The sequence below is a fragment of the Oncorhynchus clarkii genome, chromosome 3 (assembly GCF_045791955.1).
Source record: "Oncorhynchus clarkii lewisi isolate Uvic-CL-2024 chromosome 3, UVic_Ocla_1.0, whole genome shotgun sequence".
Classification (NCBI taxonomy): Eukaryota; Metazoa; Chordata; class Actinopteri; order Salmoniformes; family Salmonidae; genus Oncorhynchus; species Oncorhynchus clarkii.
In genome coordinates this window covers 15,949,313-15,973,454 of record NC_092149.1, presented here as the reverse complement: position 1 = coordinate 15,973,454, position 24,142 = coordinate 15,949,313, and the positions used below count along the sequence as shown (strand labels likewise).

The 24,142-nt window shown below is 45.7% G+C and overlaps 2 protein-coding genes and 1 pseudogene across 2 annotated transcripts in view; all 3 read right to left on the bottom strand.

The window, feature by feature from the left end:
• Positions 1-24,142, bottom strand: part of LOC139389402 (ephrin type-B receptor 5-like) — a 69,976-nt gene that overhangs the window by 21,149 nt on the left and 24,685 nt on the right. The window contains exons 3-5 of the mRNA XM_071136135.1: positions 8,281-8,553; positions 6,075-6,244; positions 5,471-5,766 (exon numbers count right to left, since the gene is read on the bottom strand). Coding sequence (XP_070992236.1) covers positions 5,471-5,766; positions 6,075-6,244; positions 8,281-8,553 — 739 coding nt within the window. The remainder of the gene's footprint in view (positions 1-5,470; positions 5,767-6,074; positions 6,245-8,280; positions 8,554-24,142) is intronic.
• Positions 8,838-17,739, bottom strand: LOC139405552 (tripartite motif-containing protein 5-like). Its single transcript, XM_071147972.1, has 5 exons — positions 17,732-17,739; positions 16,453-16,694; positions 10,868-10,890; positions 10,527-10,668; positions 8,838-10,071 (listed from the first exon to the last, which is right to left on the bottom strand). Exons 1-5 carry the CDS (start codon positions 17,737-17,739, stop codon positions 9,800-9,802), a joined length of 687 nt encoding a protein of 228 aa, XP_071004073.1. The 3' UTR covers positions 8,838-9,799.
• Positions 18,730-20,533, bottom strand: LOC139389423 (E3 ubiquitin-protein ligase TRIM21-like; annotated as a pseudogene).

Here is a 24,142-nt window from a genome sequence, read left to right as displayed (position 1 = left end):
AAACGGAACGTGAAAACCTATACAGCCTATCTGGTGACAACAAACACAGAGACAGGAACAATCACCCACGAAACACTCAAAGAATATGGCTGCCTAAATATGGTTCCCAATCAGAGACAACGATAAACACCTGCCTCTGATTGAGAACCACTCTAGACAGCCATAGACTTACCTAGAAAACCCCACTAAGCCACAATCCCAATACCTACGAAAACCCCAAGACAAAACACACCACATAAATAACCCATGTCACACCCTGGCCTGACCAAAATAATAAAGAAAACACAAAATACTAAGACCAGGGCGTGACAAAGGAATATATATCATAATTGTTAAGGGAACTGTCTTAAGGAATATATATACAGTTGAAGTCGGAGGTTTACATACACTTTAGCCAACTACATTTAAACTTAGTTTTTCACAATTCCTGACATTTAATCCAAGTAAAAATTCCCTGTCTTAGGTCAGTTAGGATCACCACCTTATTTTAAGAATGTGGAATGTCAGAATAATAGTAGAGAGAATGATTTATTTCAAATTTGATTTATTTCATTACATTCAGAGTGGGTCAGAAGTTTACAGACACTCAATTAGTATTTGGTAGCATTGCCATTAAATTGTTTAACTTGGGTCAAACGTTTCGGGTAGCATTCCACAAGCTTAAGTTGGGTGAATTTAGGCCCATTCCTCCTGACCGAGCTGGTTTAACGGAGTCATGTTTGTAGGCCTCCTTGCTCATACAAGCTTTTTCAGTTCTACAGGATTGAGGTCAGGGTTTTGTGATGGCCACTCCAATACCTTGACTTTGTAGTCCTTAAGCCATTTTACCACAATTTTGGAAGTATGCTTGGGGTCATTGTCCATTTGGAAGAACCATTTGTGACCAAGCTTTAACTTCCTGACTGATGTCTTGAGATGTTGCTTCAATATATCCACATAATTTTCCTCCCTCATGAAACCATCCATTTTGTGAAGTGCACCAGTCCCTCCTGCAGCAAAGTACCCGACAACATAATGCTGCCACCCACATGCTTCACGGTTGGGATGGTGTTCGTCGGCTTGCAAGCCTCCCCCTTTATCCTCCAAACATAATGGTCATTATGCCCAAACAGTTCTATTTTTGTTTCACCAGACCAGAGGACATTTCTCCAAAAAGTACAATCTTTGTCCCCATGTGCAGTTGCAAACCGTAGTCTGGCTTTTTTATTGCGGTTTTGGAGCAGTGGCTGAGCGGGTTATGTCGATATAGGACTCGTTTTACTGTGGATAGAGATACTTTTGTACCTGTTTTCTCCAGCATCTTCACAAGGTCCTTTGCTGTTTGTTCTGGGATTGATTTGTACTTTTCTCACCAAAGTACGTTCATTTCTAGGAGACCGAACGCGTCTCCTTCCTGAGCAGTATGACGGCTGCGTGGTCCCATGGTGTTTATACTTGCGTACTATTGTTTGTACAGATGAACGTGGTACCTTCAGGCGTTTGGAAATTGCTCCCAAGGAAGAGGTCTTTAGATTTTTCCATGATGTCAAGCTAAGAGGCACTGAGTTTGAAGGCAGGCCTTGAAATACATCTACAGATACACCTTCAATTGACTCAAATTATGTCAATTAGCTTATTAGAAGCTTCTAAAGTCATGACATAATTTTCTGGAATTTTCCAAGCTGTTTAAGGCACAGTCAACTTAGTGTATGTAAACTTCTGACCCACTGGAATTGTGATACAGTGAATTATAAGTGAAATAATCTGTCTGTAAACAATTGTTGGAAAAATGACTTGTGTCATGCACAAAGTAGATGTCCTAACTGACTTGCCAAAACTATAGTTTGTTAACAAGAAATTTGTGGAGTGGTTGAAAAATGAGTTTTAATGACTCCAACCTAACTTCCAACTTCAACTGTACATCATCAGTGTTACAAGAACTATGTGACATGGAACTGATGTGGACCTCCTTAGAAAGCCCCATGATGTAAAAGTCTGTTTCATGTCTGGGTGAACAGGTGTAATTGTGTCTCATGCTCAGTCGTGCTTCTGCTGATCATACACTCTCCCTCTCTCTCTCTCTCTCTCTCTCTCTCTCTCTCTCTCTCTCTCTCTCTCTCTCGCTCTCTCTCTCGCTCTCTCGCTCTCTCTCGACGCCAATGGAGAAAACATCTAGTGTAGGTCTTCTGCTTAGGAGAGAACAGAGTGCTGCTTGTCTCCTGCTCTGTTCCCTGTCATCATTAGAGGATCTGTTAGGAGTCACTGGTTCTGGTGGCTGAGCTGGTTAGAGCGCGGATGGTGCTTGTAACACCAAGAGGTTGTGGGTTTAATTCCAGCACAGATCACTTCTAATGAACAGCTTAATATTAAGTCCATTTGGATGACTTATCATTCATCAGTTCAGATCTTGAATGTGCCTGGAACCCCCTTAGAGCCGTACAGCTGAGTTCTTGGTGTTTACACAGATATTTATACCGGAGCCTCAGAGACAATGTAGAATAAAAACCTTCAGCGACCACGGCCCAGCAACCGTCTCAGCTATCAGTTTTTTCATCCAAACAACTAAACAGGGACAACAATGGCATGACGTTACATCCACATCATTAGTCAATGACCTGATCAACTAAACATAATCACAGAATAATTAGAACACAAAAATCCCTGTGTGGGTGGGGCTGCCACTCCTTGTGATCTGTTTATCCCCATCTGGAAGGCCAAACCACTGAGCCACAGAGTGGCGTTGGAGTGGTTATTTCTCAGTAAATATCAATCAAAGTGGGACAAACCGTGTGAGTGGCGGGGAGAGCCCAGATGTAAGCCATTAGAGCATGAAGACATTTCACAGTTGACTTGGTTCAGAGTGGCGGTATTAATGAATCTGTTAGCTAGCTTGGGACTGGGAGGCCCCTGACCAGCCCTGGTCTGGCCTGTGGAGGAGAGGGTAACAGATAACCCCACAGAGAACTACTGGACTGGACCTTTACTGGACCTTTACCTTCAACTGTCAACCGTCAAGGGAGAACACACACACACACACACAGCACCACACAGCCTCCCGCTGTCCACATCTCAGTCAATACCCCTTCCCCCTCTCTGTGTCTCCTTACTTTCCTCAGACTTTCTGCTTGCTCAGTTCCTTAAGTCGTTAACTTGTGTCCACTTATCCTCTCTCTCCCTCCCTCCATCTCCCCTCTCTCTCTCTCTCTCCCTCTGTGGTTTCTGTCACTTGTTCACAGACGAGTGGCCATTACATCACTATGACCTAAATGTGTCACATCCCTCCCTCCCTCCCTCCCTCCCTCCCTCCCTCCCTCCCTCTTTCTCTCCTCCTTCTCTCAATATTCCATGGTGTCTTTCTTGAGATTTCTCCAAAACATATCTTTCTCGTTGACCCCTGTTCAGGGTGCACACTGACCCAGACTATAGTGTAGTGTCCATGTCCCTGTAGTGTGTGTGAGTGTGAGTGTGAGTGTGTGAGAGAGAGAGAGAGAGAGAGAGAGAGAGAGAGAGAGAGAGAGAGAGAGAGAGAGAGAGAGAGAGAGAGAGAGAGAGAGAGAGAGAGAGAGAGAGACACACACACACACACACACGCAGTGTGTTCCTTTCCTCCTCTGTGCTAACATTCTGGGTCAAGTGGGGCTTGTTGAAGCAGTAGTTGAGCTCTTGGTCTCTTATTCCCCTGAGTTCTGCTCCCTTCCTGCTTCTTCAGTTAAAACACCACCAACACAGAGACCACAACACAAAGCCCTCATCTCCTACTTATGCTCCCAGACATAAACACCTATTCATTTATGTAGGACATTGCTGACACAGTCTCATAAAACATTTGCCCATTGATCATTAACCCCCCCCCCCCCCCCCCCCCCCCACAACACACACACACACCCCACATGGCCATTGTCTGTCCCTGCCCTCCTTCCCCTGTCCTCTCAGTCAAGCTGGGCTAGTGATCAGAGTGACAGCAGCAGTTCCATCTCATATTGATCCAGAAAGTTAGTGACACGAGAGACAGGAGAACTGACAGGATAGGAGACAGGAGAACTGACAGAACAGGAGAACTGACAGGACAAGAGACAGGAGAACTGACAGAACAGGAGAACTGACAGGACAAGAGACAGGAGAACTGACAGGACAGGAGAACTGACAGGACAGGAGACAGGAGAACTGACAGAACAGGAGAACTGACAGGACAAGAGACAGGAGAACTGACAGGACAGGAGACAGGAGAACTGACAGGACAAGAGACAGGAGAACTGACAGGACAGGAGACAGGAGAACTGACAGGACAGGAGACAGGAGAACTGATAGGACAAGAGACAGGAGAACTGACAGGACAGGAGACAGGAGAACTGACAGAACAGGGAGCAGGAGAACTGACAGGACAGGAGAACTGACAGGACAGGAGACAGGAGAACTGACAGGACAGGAGAACTGACAGGACAGGAGACAGGACAACTGACAGAAGAGGAGAACTGACAGGACAAGAGACAGGACAACTGACAGAACAGGAGAACTGACAGGACAAGAGACAGGAGAACTGACAGGACAGGAGAACTGACAGGACAAGAGACAGGAGAACTGACAGAACAGGAGAACTGACAGGACAAGAGACAGGAAAACTGACAGGAAAGGAGACAGGAGAACTGACAGGACAGGAGAACTGACAGGACAGGAGACAGGAGAACTGACAGAACAGGAGAACTGACAGGACAAGAGACAGGAAAACTGACAGGACAGGAGACAGGAGAACTGTCAGGAGGGACAGGACAGGAGAACTGACAGGACAGGAGACAGGAGAACTGACAGGACAGGAGAATGACAGGACAGGAACAGGAGACAGGAAAACTGACAGAACAGGAGACATGAGAACTGACAGGACAGGAGACAGGAACACTGACAGAACAGGAGACAGGAGAACTGACAGGACAGGAGACAGGAGAACTGACAGGAGGGGGGACAGGAAAACTGACAGGACAGGAGACAGGAGAACTGACAGGAGGGGGGACAGGAGAACTGACAGGACAGGGGTCTGGAAAACTGACAGGAGAGGGGACAGGAGAACTGACAGAACAGGAGACAGGAGAACTGACAGGACAGGGGTCAGGACAACTGACAGGAGAGTGGACAGGAGAACTGACAGGACAGGAGACTGGAGAACTGACAGGACAGGGTTCAGGACAACTGACAGGAGAGTGGACAGGAGAACTGACAGGACAGAAAACAGGAGAACTGACAGGACAGGGGTCAGGACAACTGACAGGAGAGTGGACAGGAGAACTGACAGGACAGAAGACAGGAGAACTGACAGGACAGGGGTCAGGACAACTGACAGGAGAGTGGACAGGAAAACTGACAGGAGGGGGGACAGGAGAACTGACAGGAAGGGCGACAGGAGGCTAAAACTTTAGATATTGTTAAATTTTGTTGGTCCTTTGACATTTTAGTGTGTGTGTTTTAAGTTTTAAAAGTATACCAGACTTGTTGAACTCACCTAAGCAGGCAGATCTGTTTTGATTGGGCTCATATCCCTCTTCACAGATGCACCCACCCACCGGCACCATCCATTCACCTTCTGCATTGCAGTGCATGCGAGGGGCGGAGCCTCCCTGTGCTTGGCTGTGGGGAACACAAGTCCCAGTCACAGGGACCAGGGCGGTAGGCTCCGCCCCTGAGGGTGTGGCCGGATAGGAAGCAAGATAGCGATTGGTTGCTGGGCAGCGGCGGTAGAAGATGGACACACCCATGAGAGAGACACATGCGCCGCTGTCGACGATGGCCAGGACGAATCTGAAACAGGGTTCAAGGGTCATAAGATGTTAACTTATTATCAGGCTTGAACTGCACTGTTGGTTAAGGGCTTGTAAGTAAGCATTTCACGGTAAGGTCTACACTTGTTGTATTCGGCGCATGTGATAAATAAAGTTTAATTTGATTTGAAGGACCACTAGATAGGTGACAGTGTGGGTTTAGGTGAGTTAGTTAGTTACCATACACTGCTGCCTACAAAGTGGCAAAGGACTATTTGTCATAAGCGATGAGCATGGTTTGAATATGGGAATTTTCATGAATTTGTTTCAAATGTTCTCGTACAGTACCCATTGCGTGTGAGCGGCGCGAAGCTGCGGGTCTTGATGTTGACCCGACGGTAGCGGTCTGGTTGGTACTGGTGAGGCAGGCTGGGCTCCACCTTGGTGAAACTCTTATCTGCTGCTATGGTGTCAATCTTCACCCAGCCCTCCCTCGTGTCCTTCTCTCCACTGGACGGCTGGACAGGGATGGGAAAGGGGGATGGGGAGGAAGAGAGGGAGGAGAGGGGGATGAGAGAGAGGGATCATGTATTACATTTCATTGTGGAAATTAAAATGTGAGGGATTAGGGAGAAGGAGGGCATGTAACAGTTGATTCAAGTATTTAAGAGTATGCAACAGTTATCTCTGAGGGTACTCATTGAGTCAAATATAAACAGTCGTGGACCAGTGACAGTCTGTGTTTTAATCTAATCTAATTCTCCCCAGTTTCAAGATAACCATGCTAACTTCCCCCAGAGACTCCTGGCCTTCCTGCTGCTCCCCACTCTACATTCCTCTACACTTCACTCATCAGCCTCTTATTTGAATTTTTAAACAGTATCTAACTTTCCCCCAGGAGAAATGTATTCATTCACAAATACTGCATCCTTCACTCTGCACACGACACGCGGACGCAACAAGAGCTCAGCACCCTATCGACTCGGCAAAACAGCTCTGTAACTGCTCTCCCACAAAGCACTGATGTGAGATGAGAAATGTAGTTTATTTAATGAGATTGAAGGGGATGAGAATGAGAGGAATGTTATGGCATCATTGTTTCCTTGCTTTTGGAACTTGCTTTGGAACATGCAGAACTACATATTACTAAAATGGGATATTGGGAAATGTAGTCTTTATGCTCTACGTCTTGACAGATGTTTTTAGAAACTATAAAGAGACCATTTGTCTTGGCTTAAAATGGCTTAAACTGTTTAGTATTAATCAAAAAGGTATCAGTTTCACTCCAAGTAAAAAGGTTTGACAACATTGCCATATACAATTCAAGTCAGTTTTTGATGTCCCAATACCTTGGCATCAGGTTCATGAACTGACATATAAAACAACAATTGACACATCAATTTGTTCATTTCATTGTAAGCCATTATATAAAATACTTGCTACAAAAATAACGCTCAATATATGGGGCATTGGACAGTCAGCCTTGTGTAGACACGAGGAAACACAATCCATAGAACATATTTTCTGGTACCGTACATCAGTGGTTCGCTTCTGGAGACAGGTCCAGGAATGGTTGTCCTGTCATAACTACAACTACAACCTTATCAATATGGATAATGTAGCTAGTGTGACCATACTGTCAGTGTTAAGCAAGCTATCTATCTTTATTAATGGCAACGTCAGCTTATCAATGCTAGCTATCTTTATTAATGGCAACGTCAGCTTATCAAGCCAGCTATCTTTATTAATGGCAAGTCAGCTTATCAATGCTAGCTATCTTTATTAATGGCAACGTCAGTTTATCAAGCCAGCTATCTTTATTAATGGCAACGTCAGTTTATCAAGCCAGCTATCTTTATTAATGCAACGTCAGCTTATCAAGCCAGCTATCTTTATTAATGGAAACGTCAGCTTATCAATGCTAGCTATCTTTATTAATGGCAACATCAGCTCATCAAGCCAGCTAACTTTATTAATGGCAACGTCAGTTTATCAATGCTAGCTATCTTTATTAATGGCAACGTCAGCTTATCAAGCCAGCTATCTTTATTAATGGCAACATCAGCTTATCAAGCCAGCTATCTTTATTAATGGCAACATCAGCTTATCAATGCTAGCTATCTTTATTAATGGCAACATCAGCTTATCAATGCTAGATATCTTTATTAATGGAAACATCAGCTTATCAATGCTAGCTATCTTTATTAATGGAAACATCAGCTTATCAATGCCAGCTATCTTTATTAATGGCAACATCAGCTTATCAAGCCAGCTATCTTTATTAATGGAAACATCAGCTTATCAATGCTAGCTATCTTTATTAATGGAAACATCAGCTTATCAATGCTAGCTATCTTTATTAATAGCAACGTCTACTTAACAAGCTAGCTAAAATCTCATCTGGTTGAAGCATTGTTCCGAACAAAAAGCACATCAATGAAACAAAGTCTTATTTTTGACATCACCACTAGGAACATGTGTATGTGGCATTACACATACAATAAGAAGGTGGGATGTTAGTGGCATTGTGGGAAGTGTAGTCTTTCTGCCCTACCTCTGCATTCCATGTCCTCTCCAGCTCTCTCTGTGAGTCAGCCTGTTTGTAGTAGAGGGTGAGTGTCTCTCGACAGGAGGGCGAGGGCGAGCGCAGGCTGGCACAGTCCCGCACGGAGAAACGCAGCGTCACAAAGACTCGTGGTGCCGAGAAGCGGAAGAGGAAGGGTGTGGCCAGCCAGTTGTCCTGGAGACGGGGGTTCTGGTTGATGTTGCAGACCTCAAAGGTCCGGATGAGTCTCCCCCGGTCATCCAGGACACTGACCTCATCCCACTGAGAGAGCGAGAGAGAGGGGGTGAGAGAGGGGGAAGAGGAGAAGACAGAGAGAGTTATTACTTTATGGATCACTGTATGGGACTTTCTAGGTTATCCTAGAGGTTGGATAGGTTAAGTCCAAGAAGGATTGTACTTTTAGCTTGGTGATGAGTCATTATCAGTATCGCTGCACCATCTGAAACTCCCTCTTCATCTGTGTATGCTGTGGGTGTTTGAAATGTGATCTCACTTAACGTGGGATGAGGAATAAGTAGGAGTACTTATTAAAAAACTACAATGACTCACAGGCAATACCTTTTTAATATAGATTGTAAAACAGTATTAGGACATAAGAGAAGTATTCTTCATCATGAAATCTGATCAACTGATAAGGTCTAGCACTAAGAAATATCTATCGCAAGAAGAAATATCGCCAAATTGAATAAGGCATATTGCTGTGATTCCCATTGACTGAGTTCCTTGTTCACTAAACTTAGTCAGACTTGATGGTAGAGATGATAAGTGGAGCTGAGTTATCACCAGGAATATTTGTGCCTGTAGAGAACAGTGGGTGGAGTCTCTCAGTGAAGGTGCAGCCAGTGAAAGAGTAGATATGAGACCTGGCCTCCACATCATAAAAGAAAACCTCACCCTCCTCATAATCCACAAACACCCCCACCTGCTGGGGCTTCTGTCTCAGGGAGAGGTTGACCCAAGGCCCAGCGTATGCCTTGTCTTCATTCATATTCCCCTGCCCTACAGTCCAATATCCATCTACAGGACTTGGTGATTCATCACAATCCTTCCTGTTGATGGACTCTCTAGCCACTCTCTAGCCAAACTCTCTAGCCACTCTCTAGCCAAACCCACATAGACTTCCCCTTCACCTGCACCTCATAATAGAATCTCCCTGAGGAGAACCTCTTATTCCCGAAAACACAGGCATTATTATCAAACCTCTCTGGGTTGGCTGGGAGATTATGTTTTATGCTTCCATATCTCACTTGTTTCCAGTCCTCAGACAGGATGAGTTTTGTATTCGCTATATGAGGGTCCAGAGTCACATTCACTGCACACTACTGTGTCCTCTTCAGATCAACATCACACAACTTCTCCATCTCTTTATTCAGTATTTCACAGCTGAGACAGTACTCCTCATAGTCCCCACACACAGACCACTGTGGACACTGATCTCAGACCTGTACTTGGAAGGTGGAAGGGTGGTGCAGATGGATGTAGAGCTCTGGAGGAGGAGGAGATGATCTTAAATATCTGAGAGCTGCTCCAGCTCAGTGCTTCTCATCTGTAACTCAGTGATTTCCCGCCTCAGCTCTTCAATGATTATTTCAGCCTGCTTCTCTGCTGCTTTAAGTTTCTTCTCTATCTCCATAATGAGCTCAGCCTGGCTTCTCTCAATGGAGCGCACAAGAGCAGGGAAGACCTCCACGCTGTCTGCTATCTCTCTCTTTGTATCTATCCTGCTGAGCTCTACTGTCTGTTTGATCTCCTTAACCTTCAGCAGTCTCTCCTGGATCATCTTCTGAACGTTACCCTTAGTCTTCCTCTCTCTATGGAGACAGTCTTGTGGTCTGTCTCGGGGCAGAACAGGACACACACACGTCTGGTCTCTCCTACAGAACAGTCCCAGGGGTCTCTCGTGCTTCTTACACACCCTGTCTTCCAGGTTCTCCACAGGGTCGATCAGCTAGTGTTTCATGAAAGATGCCAGTATCTGATGATGCTCCAGGTGAGTCTCACAGTAAGAGACACCAGGCAGGACTTCAGGGCCTTGTGCTCTCCCTCAGTGCAGACGTCACATGGTACTTCTCCAGGTTTAGCGAGGGTTGTTGTCTGGGCTTGTCCTGGGGTGATGGATGTGGCTTCAACTGCCACCAACTTATTGAGCTGAGCAGCCATTTCAGAAATGAAAGTGTTGACACAAAGCTCAAGTCTTCTGCCAAATATCTCTTTACACATTGGACACTGGCACAAGTCAATGATGTCCCAGTATCCTCTGATACAGGCCTTGCAGTAGTTGTGTCCACAGGGGATAGAGACTGGCTCAGTGAACACATCCAGACAGATAGAGCACTGGAACTGCTCTTCACAGGAGAATCCAGGAGGAAGCCATGGCTGGGAACAGACCAAAGAAGAAAAAAATATAATGGGCCCTCTGAAATCCTTAATTCTATCTCGTTTTCTTCTTTTGAATCATTCTGTTTCATTTCTAGGTGTCAACAATATAGCAACACACTGTTTTATACACTGTTTTATCATGTAACAACATAGCAAACACGTATCACATATTCTATTTGTTCACCTCTCTACTCACCTCAGCGTGTGTTGACTGTTCTTCTGATTAGAAAAAGGGTCAACAGTGACTGGAGGCTACAGGAGACGCAACTGTGTGGATAGATTCTGAGTGCAAAAGATTGATCTGTTCATAACATTTTGGTTTCCATTAGTTTCACTTCAGCAGTCACGTTACTAAGCCCCTCCCTGCTCAGTACTGTTTACTGAGAGAGAGAGAGAGAGAGAGAGAGAGAGAGAGAGAGAGAGAGAGAGAGAGAGAGAGAGAGAGAGAGAGAGAGAGAGAGAGAGAGAGAGAGAGAGAGAGACAAGGCAAGAAGGCCCTTCTATGCCATCAAAGGAACATAAATTTCAACATACCAATTAGGATCTGGCTAAAACTACTTGAATCCGTTATAGAACCCATTGACCTTTATGGTTGTGAGGTCTGGGTTCCGCTCACCAACCAAGAATTCACAAAATGGGATAAACACCAAAGTGAGACTCTGCATGCAGAGTTCTGCAAAAGTGTCCTCCGTGTACAACGTAAAACACCAAATAATCCAGAAAAGAGATCTTAAATTCTACATCATCCCAAAGGGAAGCGATTTGCAAACGATTTGCAAACCTTCCATACAGAGAGATGAACCTGGAGAAGAGTCCCCTAAGCAAGCTGGTCCTGGGGCTCTGTTTACAAACACAAACAACCCCCACAGAGCCCCAGGACAGCAACACAATTAGACCCAACCAAATAATGAGAAAACAAAAATATAATTACTTGACAAATTGGAAAGGATTAACAAAAGAACTGAATGAACTAGAATGTTATTTAGCCCTAAACAGAGAGTACTCAGTGGCAGAAAACATGACCACTGTGACTGACCCAAAATTAAGGAAAGCTTGGACTATTTACAGACTCAGTGAGTATAGCCTTTCGATTGAGAAAGGCCGCCGTAGGCAGACTTGGCTCTCAAGAGAAGACAGGCTATGTGCACACTGCCCACAAAATGAGGTGGAAACTGAGCTGCACTTCCTAACATCCTACCAAATGTACACTACTGTTCAAAAGTTTGGTGTCACTTGGAAATGTCCTTGTTTTTGAAAGAAAAGCATGTTTTTTGTCCATTAAAATAACATCAAATTGATCAGAAATACAGTGTAGACATTGTTAATGTTGTTAATAACTATTGTAGCTGGAAACGGCTGATTAACTATGGAATATCGACATAGGCGTACACAGGCCCATTATCAGCACCCATCGAGTGATGGCTGGCACGTTGTGTTAGCTAATGCAAGTTTATCACTTTAAATGGCTAATTGATCATTAGAAAACCCTTTTGCAATTATGTTAGTACAGCTGAAAACTGTTGTTCTGATTAAAGAAGAAAAAAACGGGCCTTTTTTAGACTAGCTGAGTATCTGGAGAATCAGCATTTGTGGGTTCGATTACAGCATCAGCTGTCCGATCATTGCACCTGTACATAGCCCATCTGTAAATAGCCCACCCAACTACCTCATCTCTATATTGTTATTTTTTTTGCTGCTACTTTGCACCCCAGTATCTCTACTTGCACATTCATCTTCTGCACATCCATCACTCCAGTGTTTAATTGCTAAATTGTAATTATTTCGCCACTATGGCCCAAGTATTGCCTTACCTCCTTAATCTTACTACATTTGCACACACTGTATATAGATTTTTCCATTGTGTTATTGACTGTACGTTTATTTATTCCATGTGTAACTCTGTGTTGCTTGTGTCGAACTGCTTTACTCTATCTTGGCCAGGTCGCAGTTGTAAATGAGAACTTGTTCTCAACTGGCCTACCTGGTTAAATAAAGGTGTAATAAAAAATCTCTTCACAGAACAGAGAAAACTGGCACTAACCAGAATAGAAAGAGGAGTGGGAGGCCCCGGCGCACAACTGAGCAAGAGGATAAGTACATAAGAGTGACTAGTTTGAGAAACAGATGTCTCACAAGTCCTCAACTGGCAGCTTCATTAAATATTTTCCGCAAAACATCAGCCTCAACATCAACAGTGGAGAGGCAACTCTGGGATGCTGACCTTCTAAGCAGGGTTTCAAAGAAAAAGCCATATTTCAGACAGGCCAATAAAAATAAAATATTAAGATGGGCAAAAGAACACAGACACTGGACAGAGGAACTCTGCCTAAAAGGCCAGCATCTCGGAGTCGCCTTATGTTGGAAGTTGAAAACACTCTAACCTTCAGAGATGACCGGGACATTGGTGGAATGGATCTGGCACACGAGATTCAGAATTTACCTGATCGGCCATCAGCCTTTCCTTTCCTTTCTCTGTGAGAAAAACCTGGAGGAACTCTATCACAGTGCCATCCGGACCATATCACCTCCACCCTACCTCCACCCTACCTGACACCCTAGACCCACTCCAATTTGCTTACCGCCCCAATAGGGCCACAGACGATGCAATCTCAACCACACTGCACACTGCCCTAACCCATCTGGACAAGAGGAATACCTATGTGAGAATGCTGTTCATCGACTACAGCTCAGCATTTAACACCGTAGTACCCTCCAAACTCGTCATCAAGCTCGAGACCCTGGGTCTCGACCCCGCCCTGTGCAACTGGGTACTGGACTTCCTGACGGGCCGCCCCCAGGTGGTGAGGGTAGGTAACAACATCTCCACCCTCTGATCCTCAACACCACAAGGGTGTGTTCTGAGCCCTCTCCTGTACTCCCTGTTCATCCACGACTGCGTGGCCATGCACGCCTCCAACTCAATTATCGAGTTTGCGGACGACACTACAGTGGTTGGCTTGATTACCAACAACGACGAGACGGCCTACAGGGAGGAGGTGAGGGCCCTCGGAGTGTGGTGTCAGGAAAATAAAAATAAATAAACAACCTCACACTCAACGTCAACAAAACAAAGGAGATGATCGTGGACTTCAGGAAACAGCAGAGGGAGCACCCCCCTATCCACATTGACGGGACAGTAGTGGAGAGGGTAGTAAGTTTTAAGTTCCTCAATGTACACATCACGGACAAACTGAATTGGTCCACCCACACAGACAGCATTGTGAAGAAGGTGCAGCAGCGCCTCTTCAACCTCAGGAGGCTGAAGAAATTCTACAGATGCACAATCGAGAGCATCCTGTCGGCTGTATCACCACCTGGTACGGCAACTGCTCCGCCCACAACCGTAAGGCTCTCCAGAGGGTAGTGAGGTCTGCACAACGCATCACCGGGGGCAAACTACCTGCCCTCCAGGACACCTACACCACCCGATGTCACAGGAAGGACATAAAGACAACAACCACCCGAGCCACTGCCTGTTCACCCCGTTATCATCCAGAAGGCAAGGTCAGTACAGGTGCATCAAAGCAGGGACAGAGAGACTGAAAAACAGCTTCTATCTCAAGGCCATCAGACTGTTAAACAGCCACCACTAACATTGAGTGGCTGCTGCCAACATACTGACTCAACTCCAGCTCACTTTAATAATGGAAATGGATGGAAATTGATGTAAAAAAATGTATCACTAGCCACTTTAAACTATGCCACTTAATATAATGTTTACATACCCTACATTATTCATCTCATATGTATATGTATATACTGTACTCTATATAATCTACTGCATCTTTATGTAATACATGTATCACTAGCCACTTTAAACTCTGCCACTTTGTTTACATACCCTACATTACTCATCTCATATGTACAGTATATACTGTACTCGATACCATCTACTGCATCTTGCCTATGCCGTTCTGTACCATCACTCATTCATATATCTTTATGTACATATTCTTTATCCCTTTACACTTGTGTGTATAAGGTAGTAGTTGTGGAATTGTTAGGTTAGATTACTCGTTGGTTATTACTGCATTTTCGGAACTAGAAGCACAAGCATTTCGCTACACTCGCATTAACATCTGCTAACCATGTGTATGTGACAAATAAATGTGATTTGATTTGATTCCTAACCTTTGGATAGCCCTAAGAATTGCAGTCACCCTACCAGTAACAGTAGCATCGGCAAAGATGAGCTTTTCAAAATAAAAGCTCATCAAAAGCTACCTGAGGTCTTCCATGTCACAGGAACGTTTGAGTGGTCTGGCCGTCATGAGTATAAATCATGACATGGGGAAACACATGTCCTATGATGACATCATTGATGATTTTGCCTCAGGAAAGTGCAGAAGAGTAATATTTTGATGGTAAGATATTAATTCAAACATTCAAATGTTTACACACTTAGTAACATTTAAGATTGTATGGTAGATGTGCATTTGTGTAAATGACTGGCTGACATAGTTTCTCCATTTCTTCCAGACAGTCCAGATAAACTGGTGTCCATGCGGATGCTGAAAATGCCCAGGCTGTAGAGGGAACCTAAGTTAATCACACAACTGTATAGGTTTTATTTGACTACTTTGAGACATATAGCTGCAGCCACAGCCTATAGGCTCATGTTTACATTGTATAGACAAAGCTAATTGTATAATATTGTGAGGCCTGGACTAATTACCAGGCAGCAGAGCCAAAGCTCAGTGTTATATTTTATTATTTCCTCCATTTTATATTTTCTACAGTTTCTTATTTATGTTAATATTAATATTCACTTATCTTAAGATTCTATAGAAAATTTTATATTTTATAAATATTGTTTGTTTATATCTCATTCTGTTCTGTATCGGTCTACTTATTCTTAGACGACAGATGGCGCAAACTGTTTTAAAGGAGGGAGCAGTTGTCACGTCCTGACCTTAGTTCCTTTTTTATGTCTCTATTTTAGTTTGGTCAGGGCGTGAGTTGGGGTGGGCATTCTATGTGTTGTTCTATGTTTTTGTTTCCTGTTTTGTGTTTTGTCACCTAATAGGACTTTTTCATTTTTGTCATGTTTTCTCCTTTGTTATTTTTGTGTTCAGTTTAATAAATATAACATGAACACTTACCACGCTGCGCATTGGTCCGATCCTTCATACTCCTGGTCAGAAGAGGAGGAATATCGTTACAGAACTACCCACCACCCATAGTGGGAAAACAGGCTGCCTAAGTATGGTTCTCAATCAGAGACAACGATAAACAGCTGCCTCTGATTGGGAACCATACCAGGCCAAACACAGAAATACAAAAACATCAAACCGACAAACAAACAGTTCTGTAAGGTGCAACAAAAACACTATACAGAAAATAACTACCCGTCACCAAAAAAGGACCAAGCAGCGTGGTAACCGGGAGCAGAGGGTTCTGGACTCCTGGACTTGGGAGGAGATACTGGAAGGCAAGGGACCCTGGGCACAGGCTGGGGAATATCGTCGCCCCAAGGAAGATCTGGAGGCAGCGAGAGCTGAGCGGGGGTGATATGAGGTAAGGTAGCGCAACAGGCACGAGAGGCAGCGAGACGTGGGCGGCGGTGATATGAGGTAAGGCAGAGCAACAAGCACGAGAGCTGGGCGGCGGTGGTATGAGGTAAGGCAGAGCAACAGGCACAAGAGGCAGCCCCCCCCCAAAAAATTGAGGGGGGCACACTGGGAGATTGGCGGAGTCAGGCGATAGACCTGAGCCAACTCCCCGTGCTTACCGGAAGAAGTGCAGTACTGGTCAGGCACCGTGTTATGCGGTCAAGCTCACGGTGTCGCCAGTACGCGCTCATAGCCTGGTGTGCTATAGGCCAGCCCCCCGCAAGTGCCATGCGAGAGTGGGCATCCAGCCAGGGCATGTTGTGCCGGCTCAGCGTGTTTGGTCTCCGGTACGCCGTTTCGGACCAGGGTATCCTGCGCCGCCGCTGCATGCTGTGTCTCCGGGGCGCTGGGAGGGTGCAGTTCGCCCTATGCCTGCGCTCCGGCCGTGCCGTGCGAATGTGGGTATTGAGCCTAAGGGAGAGGTGCGAGTGGTATGCACCAGATCTCCAGTGCTCACCCACAGCCCGGTTCAACCTGTGCCTGCACTCTGGAGGTTCCAGGCTAAAGTGGTCATCCAGCCTGGAGGAGTGGTGCCAAGGCTGCGCACCAGAGCTCCAGTGCTCCCCCACAGCACGGTCCATCCGGTGCCTCGTCCACGCACCAGGCCTCCTGTAGCTCTCCCCAGCCTGGTGGGTCCTGTGGCAGCCCCACGCACCAGGCTGTCTCTCCGTCTTCTCCCTCCAGGTTCTCCCATCTGTCCGGCACTTCCAGAGTCTCCCTCCAGTCAGGAGCTGCCAGAGACGCCCTCCTGTCCGGAGCTGCCAGAGCCGCCCTCCTGTCCGGAGCTGCCAGAGCCGCCCTCCTGTCCGGAGCTGCCAGAGCAGCCCTCCTGTCCGGAGCTGCCAGACCCGCCCTCCTGTCCGGAGCTGCCAGAGCTCTATAATAATATTCTGAATGGTGACTGTCACACCCTGATCTGTTTCACCTGTCCTTGTGCTTGTCTCCACCCCCTCCAGGTGTCACCCATCTTCCCGATTATCCCCTGGGTATTTACACCTGTGTTTTCTGTCTGTCTGTGCCAGTTTGTTTTGTTTTTCGTCTTGCTTTGTCTCCCAACTGGAAGCGCGAGGTATGGGGAGTGGAGGAATTTATCAAATAGCACACCTCTAACTTTGTTGTGCAATTTAGTTTGTGTGTTTCTTGTTTGAAGTCAATAGTGTAATAATCAGGTTCTCTTCTTTATAAGTGTGTTATTCTATTTGTGTATTTGTGTGATATAGGATTTGTGCAACTTAGTTTTATTTGTGTGTTTTTTTGTTAGTGTCACGACTCCTACCGAAGGTGGCTCCCCTTCCTGTTCGGGTGGCGCTCGGCAGTCGTAGTCACCGGCCTACTAGCTGCCACTGATCCCTTTTTCCCCTTTCTGTTTATTGGTTTCACCTTTGTTCATTTTAGGCTGATTGGTTGGGCTTTATTTACCAGCAGGCGTGCGGGATTGTTTGGTGTACGTCCCCATGTTCTTGGGTTTTGCTGGACTGTTTAAGTCCCCCGTGTTTGGGGCATTTGTTTTTGGTGTGCGCCCCGTGTTCTGTGGGGTTTGTTGTATGTTCACAGTTTTTTGTGCATTCAACGATATAGCACTACCCTGAACTCTCTGTGTAACGACTGTCTTCGGGTGAAAGAGAGGAGGACCAAGATGCAGCGTGAACATAATCCATATTTAATGGGAATACAACAAACCGACAAAAATGAACGAAGACGACACAGTCCCGTAACGTGAACACTAAACACTGGCACACTGAAACAGGAACAATCACCCACAAAATACCCAAAGAATATGGCTGCCTAAATATGGTTCACAATCAGAGACAATGAGAGACAGCTGCCTCTATTTGAGAACCAATCTAGGCAACCATAGACCATAGACATACACCTAGATAGGAAACACCCCCATAAACATACAAAACCCCTAGACAAGACCAAAACACATACATCACCCATGTCACACCCTGACCTAACCAAAATAACAAAGAAAACAATGAATACTAAGGTCAGGGTGTGACACTCTGCTTCCTGCGCCTGACTTCTCACCCACCACACCCCGGACGTTACAGTTAGCAATAGGGGAATAGTGTAATAAATAGATTCACTATATTATTTGTATTTATATACTACAATTTGTTTCTATTTGTCTCTGTTACTTCTTTTTTGATATTTACGAGTCTTATTTTTGTACATATATTTATATTTATATCGTTTTAAATGTTATGATTATTTACTTGTGTTGTTCCAAATGTCTGAATGAACCGCCACTGGGAGGGAGGATTGTAGTGGGAGCACTGGGGTGTCAGGTGTGACTGTGTGGCAATGGCAAATGGTTTACATGGCACACGGGTCAGGTAGGAGGGCCCCTTAGCAGAATTTTGCTTAGGGCCCCAGGGAGGTCACGACCGGCTCTGACAGTATGCATAGTTGGTAAATCCAAGGGAGAAATTGCACATGGGACTCAAATGTAAAACTTTTATATTTTCATTGTAATATACAGTGTTATGATATCAGAGAAGATACCAGCAGAATGCAAATAAATAAGCTGATAAACATATACAAACATATTCTCTAATGAATGTACAAATATAAACACAGTAATATTGTGCATATGCTTTGTGTCTGTGTGACTGAATTCCCTGTTCTCTAAACTCAGCCAGACTTGATGGGAGAGATGATAAGAGGAGTTGTGTTGGAAGGATGATAGCCTGTAGAGAACAGTGGGTGGAGTCTCTCAGTGAAGGTGCAGCCAGTGAAAGAGTAGATATGAGACCTGGCCTCCACGTTGTAAAAGGAGACCTGACCCTCCTCATAATCCACAAACACCCCCACCTTCTGGGGCTTCTCTCTCAGGGTGAGGGGGACATAAAACCCAGTGAAAACCTCATACTCATCCCCATTCTCCAGCCCCAAAGCCCAGTATCCATTGGCAAGACTCAATAGATTCACTCCCTTCCTGTTGATGGACTCTCTAGCCATTCCTAAACCCCACGAAGTCCTCCCTTTCACCTGAACTTCATAGTAGAATCTCCCCGAGGAGAACCCATCCTTTCCTAAAACACGGGTATGATAATCAAACCTCTCTGGGTTGGCAGGGAGATTCTGCTTTTTGTCTCCATATCTCACTTGTTTCCTGTCCTTAGACAGGATGAGTTTGGCATATGCTGTATCAGGGTCCAGAGTCACATCCACTGCATACTGCTGTATCTTCTTCAGATCAGCAACACACACATTTTTCATCTCTTTACCGAGGGTCTCCTCCAGCTGAGACAAAACTCTCCCCAGAGTCCCCACACCCACACTGCTATGAACACAGATCTCAGACCAGTTCTTTGTGTGTGGAAGGGTAGTACAGAGGGATGGGGAGCTGTGAAGGAGGGGAAGGTGGTCCTCAATATCTGAGAGCTGCTCCAGCTCAGTGCTTCCTCTCTTTAGCTCAGTGATTTCCTGCTCCAACTCTTCAATGAGCCCTTCAGCCCGCCTCTCTGCTGCTTTCAGCTTCCCCTCAACCACCTCAATGAGCTCAGCCTGGCTTTTCTCAATACAGCGCACCATAGCAGTGAAGACCTCCACGCTGTCTGCTATCTCTCTCTTTACATCTCTCTTGCTGAGCTCTACTGCATGTTTGATCTCCTTAACCTTCAGCAGTCTCTCCTGGATCATCTCCTGAACTTTACCCTTAGTCTTCCTCATCTGAGTCTTCCTCTCTCTATACTCTTCCTCTATGGGGACAGTCTTGTGCGTCTTGTGGTCTGTCTCAGTGCAGAACTGACACACACACATCTGATCACTCCTAAAGAACAGTTCCAGGGGTCTCTCATGCTTCTTACACACCCTGTCTTCCAGGTTCTCCACAGGGTCGATCAGCTTGTGTTTCTTGAAAGAAGCAACTCTCTGATGAGGCTCCAGGTGAGTCTCACAGTAAGAGGCCAGACACACCAGGCAGGACTTTATAGACACAAGCTTTGTATCAGTACAGACGTCACATGGCACTTCTCCAGATTTGGCGAGGGTTGTGGTTTGGGCTTGTCCTGGGGTGAAGGGTGTGGCTTCAACTGGAGCCAACTTCTTGAGCTGAGCAGCCATTTCAGAAATGAAAGTATTGACTCGAAGCTCAGGTCTTTGTCTGAATTTCTCCATACACAATGGACACTGGCATAGGTCAGTAGTTGTGTCCACAGGGGATGGAGACTGGCTCAGTGAACACATCCAGACAGATAGAGCACTGGAACTGCTCTTCACAGGAGAATACAGGAGGAAGCCATTGCTGGGAACAGACCAAAGAACATAATGTATTATAGTCACTCTGAAATAAGCAATTATATATTTTTATATTGTTTCATTTATGATTGTCAACAAATTAGTAATACAACGTTTTATATAAAGTTCATGTAACATCATTTTAAATAATTATCACATATTATAACTCTATCTTCTCTTTACTCACCTCAGCGTCTGTTGACTCTGTTCATTCTCTTCCTCTGATCAGAAAAAGGCTCCAGTGACTGGAGACTACAGTAGGTAACAGTACAGCTGTATAGATCGATTCTTTAAAGTGGAAAAATTCAATCCTGTTCATAACATTCGGGTTTTCATTTTATTTTCACTTCAGCAATGTGATGTTCCTAAGCACCTCCCTACACTGTTTGCTGACTGCTGGGGCTGATACTCTGCTCTTAAAGGAATAGAGTCAATATTTAACCGCTTGGCTCTCCCATTCACGGGTGTATGTCCCTTCAGGAAGGTCACTCCCCATTTCATTCCGTTTACTTACATTTAAGAAAGTCTTTCAACAGAATGGGCAAAATGAATACACACATTGTACTATTATACAGTTTATATCTTGTGTATAACACAGTACTAACTGTCTATACAGGCTGTAACTGTATATAAACATAGGTCTTTTGAAATATATATACATACTTTCTGAGTGCAACATGATATTACACAGACATTTATGCATTATCAATCAAAAACGTACAGTATATACATAGATTGTCTATATAAATAGCTCACAGTGCAATAAACATCACTGCTAATCATAACATGGTCTTCGTGAACACACATGGTCTAACTCAAGGTTTAAGTGTTATTAGTCATATGTATGGGATACACAAGGCATACACCGACCAACTAAATGCTTACTGACAGGTTCCTTCTGGGCAATGCAACACCAATAAGAAATAATAAAAGACAAGAATACAAAGATAAAGTTAATGGCTCAGTAGAATGCTATATATATATATATTTGCATATTGCATATTTTATGGGACGGTGCATTATTGCCATGCATCTCTCCCTGTCTCTCTCCCTGTCTCTCTCTCTCTCTCTGTCTCTCTCTCTCTCCCTGTCTCTCTCTCTGTCTCTCTCTCTCTCTCTCTCTCTGTCTCTCTCTCTCTGTCTCTCTCTCTGTCTCTCTCTGTCTCACTCTGTCTCTCTCCCTGTCTCTCTCTCTCTCTCTCTGTCTCTCTCTCTCTGTCTCTCTCTCTGTCTCACTCTCTGTCTCACTCTGTCTCTCTCTCTGTCTCACTCTGTCTCTCTCTCTGTCTCTCTCTGTCTCTCTCTCTCTCTCCTTATTTTCCTCTCTCTTTCTCTTTCTCTTTCTCTTTCTTTCTTTCTCTCTCTCTCTCTCTCTCTCTTTCGCTCTCTCTATTTTTGGTAATGGAGGATAAGAACACAAGTTTACGGTGTGGAAATTCAGGACAGCTGAAGTGAAACCTAAAGCTGCTCAAAACAATCACTCATGATGAGAAAGTCTGCTGAATGAGTCAAATGTAAATGTGATGCAGGGCTTAGTTTCAGAGATTATACACTAGGACGCTCCTCTGTATGAAAAGGCTTTGCTTTAGGCCATTGTGGCCCTGAGTGACAAGCAGAGCATTTTCTGTTGCAATACAGTAGCTACTCTACTGCTGTTTACTAGTCCTCATCATCATTCCAATCTGCCAGGGTCCTGATCTGTACACCCTATCAGAGTATACTGTATCTCTCGCGTGTGTGTGTGTGTGTGTGTGTGTGTGTGTGTGTGTGTCACCTTGTCCACAGAAAAAGAGCAAAGAACCAAAGCCCTCCACCATCACACTGACAGAGAGAGTGCATTCCCATTTGGTGCAATTGAAGTAATGATAACATCAGAGAACACGTGAAAAGAGGCTGAGGGGCTGGCAGACTAATGGAGAGAGGAGAGGGACAGTCCCTCCCAGGCAATGATACAGGTTATGTTAGAAGAGAGAGACGGAAACAGAGAATGAGAGTGTGTGACACAGATTGTGTGTGTGTGTGTGTGTGTGTGTGTGTGTGTGTGTGTGTGTGTGTGTGTGTGTGTGTGTGTGTGTGTGTGTGTGACAGATTGTGTTTGTGTGAGAGAGAGAAGGAGAGAGAGAGAGAGAGGTACTGTAGGTAAAAGTCCTGGTAGGGGATAGAGTGGAGACTCTCAGCCAGGCATGCAGGATGAGTGTGAGTGAGTGAGCACAGGTCTAAATGTGTGACATCGCGTGTGTGCGTTGCCACCGTATGGCCATGAATAAATACTGAAACCCGCCCTCTTGCATTTGTTTTCTGTGTTTTTTCCCCCTTCCTCTTATCCCCTTCCCCCCCTTTCTTGCTCCCTCTCATGAGTGGAAAAAAGTAGACAGATTGGGGAGAGGGGGGTGGAGGAGAGAGACAAGTCATTTGTGATTTAATCTGAACCGAAATCCCAGAAAAACAACAAATCTCCACAGTGACAGAGGACAGGGCCTCAGACACACTGAAGGGCACAGAGCGAGAGAGAAATGAGGGTGGGAGGAGAGAGGGAGAAGAGAGGGAGAAGGGATGGGAGATGATGTGGATAGAGGAATAGAAAGCAGAGGAAGAGAGGGGGATGGAAGAAGGGAGGAAGAGAATGAGGAGAAATGGATGGAGAGGAGAGAGAGAAGTGGAGGAGGGATGGGGGATGGAGGGATGGAGAAGAAAGAGAGAAGTGGAAGTGGATGGAGAGATGAAGGGATGGAGTGGAGAGAGAGGAGTGGATGAGGGATGGACAGAAGAGAGAGGAGTGGAGGAGGGATGGAGAGATGGAGAGGAGAGAGAAGAGTGGAGGAGGGATGGAGAGGAGAGAGAGGAGTGGAGAAGGGATGGAGGGATGGAGAGGAGAGAGAGGAGTGGAGGAGGGATGGAGGGATGGAGAGGAGAGAGAGGAGTGGAGGAGGGATGGAGAGATGGAGAGGAGAGAGAGGAGTGGAGGAGGGATGGAGAGGAGAGAGAGGAGTGGAGGAGGGATGGAGGGATGGAGAGGAGAGAGAGGAGTGGAGGAGGGATGGACAGGAGAGAGAGAGGGGAGGGGAGGAGGGATGGAGGGATGGAGAGGAGAGAGAGAGGAGTGGAGGAGGGATGGAGAGGAGACAGAGGAGGGGTGGAGGGATGGAGAGATGGAGAGGAGAGAGAGGAGTGGAGGAGGGATGGAGAGGAGAGAGAGGAGGGGAGGGGAGGAGGGATGGAGGGATGGAGAGGAGAGAGAGGAGTGGAGGAGGGATGGAGGGATGGAGAGGAGAGAGAGGAGTGGAGGAGGGATGGACAGGAGAGAGAGGAGGGGTGGAGGGATGGATAGGAGAGAGATGAGTGGAGGAGGAATGGAGGGATGGAGGAATGGAAGAATGGAGAGAGAGAGGAGTAGAGGCGGGACATGTGAGATGAGAGGAGTAGATGGCGGGACAGAGTGAGAGAGGGGAGTGGAGGGATGGAGGGAGAGAGAGGAGTGTGGAAGGGATGGAGGGATGGAGAGGAGAGTGAGGAGTGGAAGAGGGATGGAGGGATGGAGAGGAGAGAGGGGAGTGTGGGAGGGATGGAGAGAGAGGAGTGCGGGAAGGTGGGAGGAGGATGGGAGGGAGAGAGAG

Bases quoted from the DNA above. Each gene is read 5' to 3' on its own strand.
- LOC139405552 (XM_071147972.1), bottom strand. The intron at 10,669-10,867 runs GTGAGTAGAGAG...GTCTGTTCCCAG, and splicing joins AACAGTCAACACACGCTGAG to CCATGGCTTCCTCCTGGATT. The intron at 10,072-10,526 runs TGTGCCAGTGTC...ACGTTCAGAAGA, and splicing joins ATACTGGGACATCATTGACT to TGATCCAGGAGAGACTGCTG.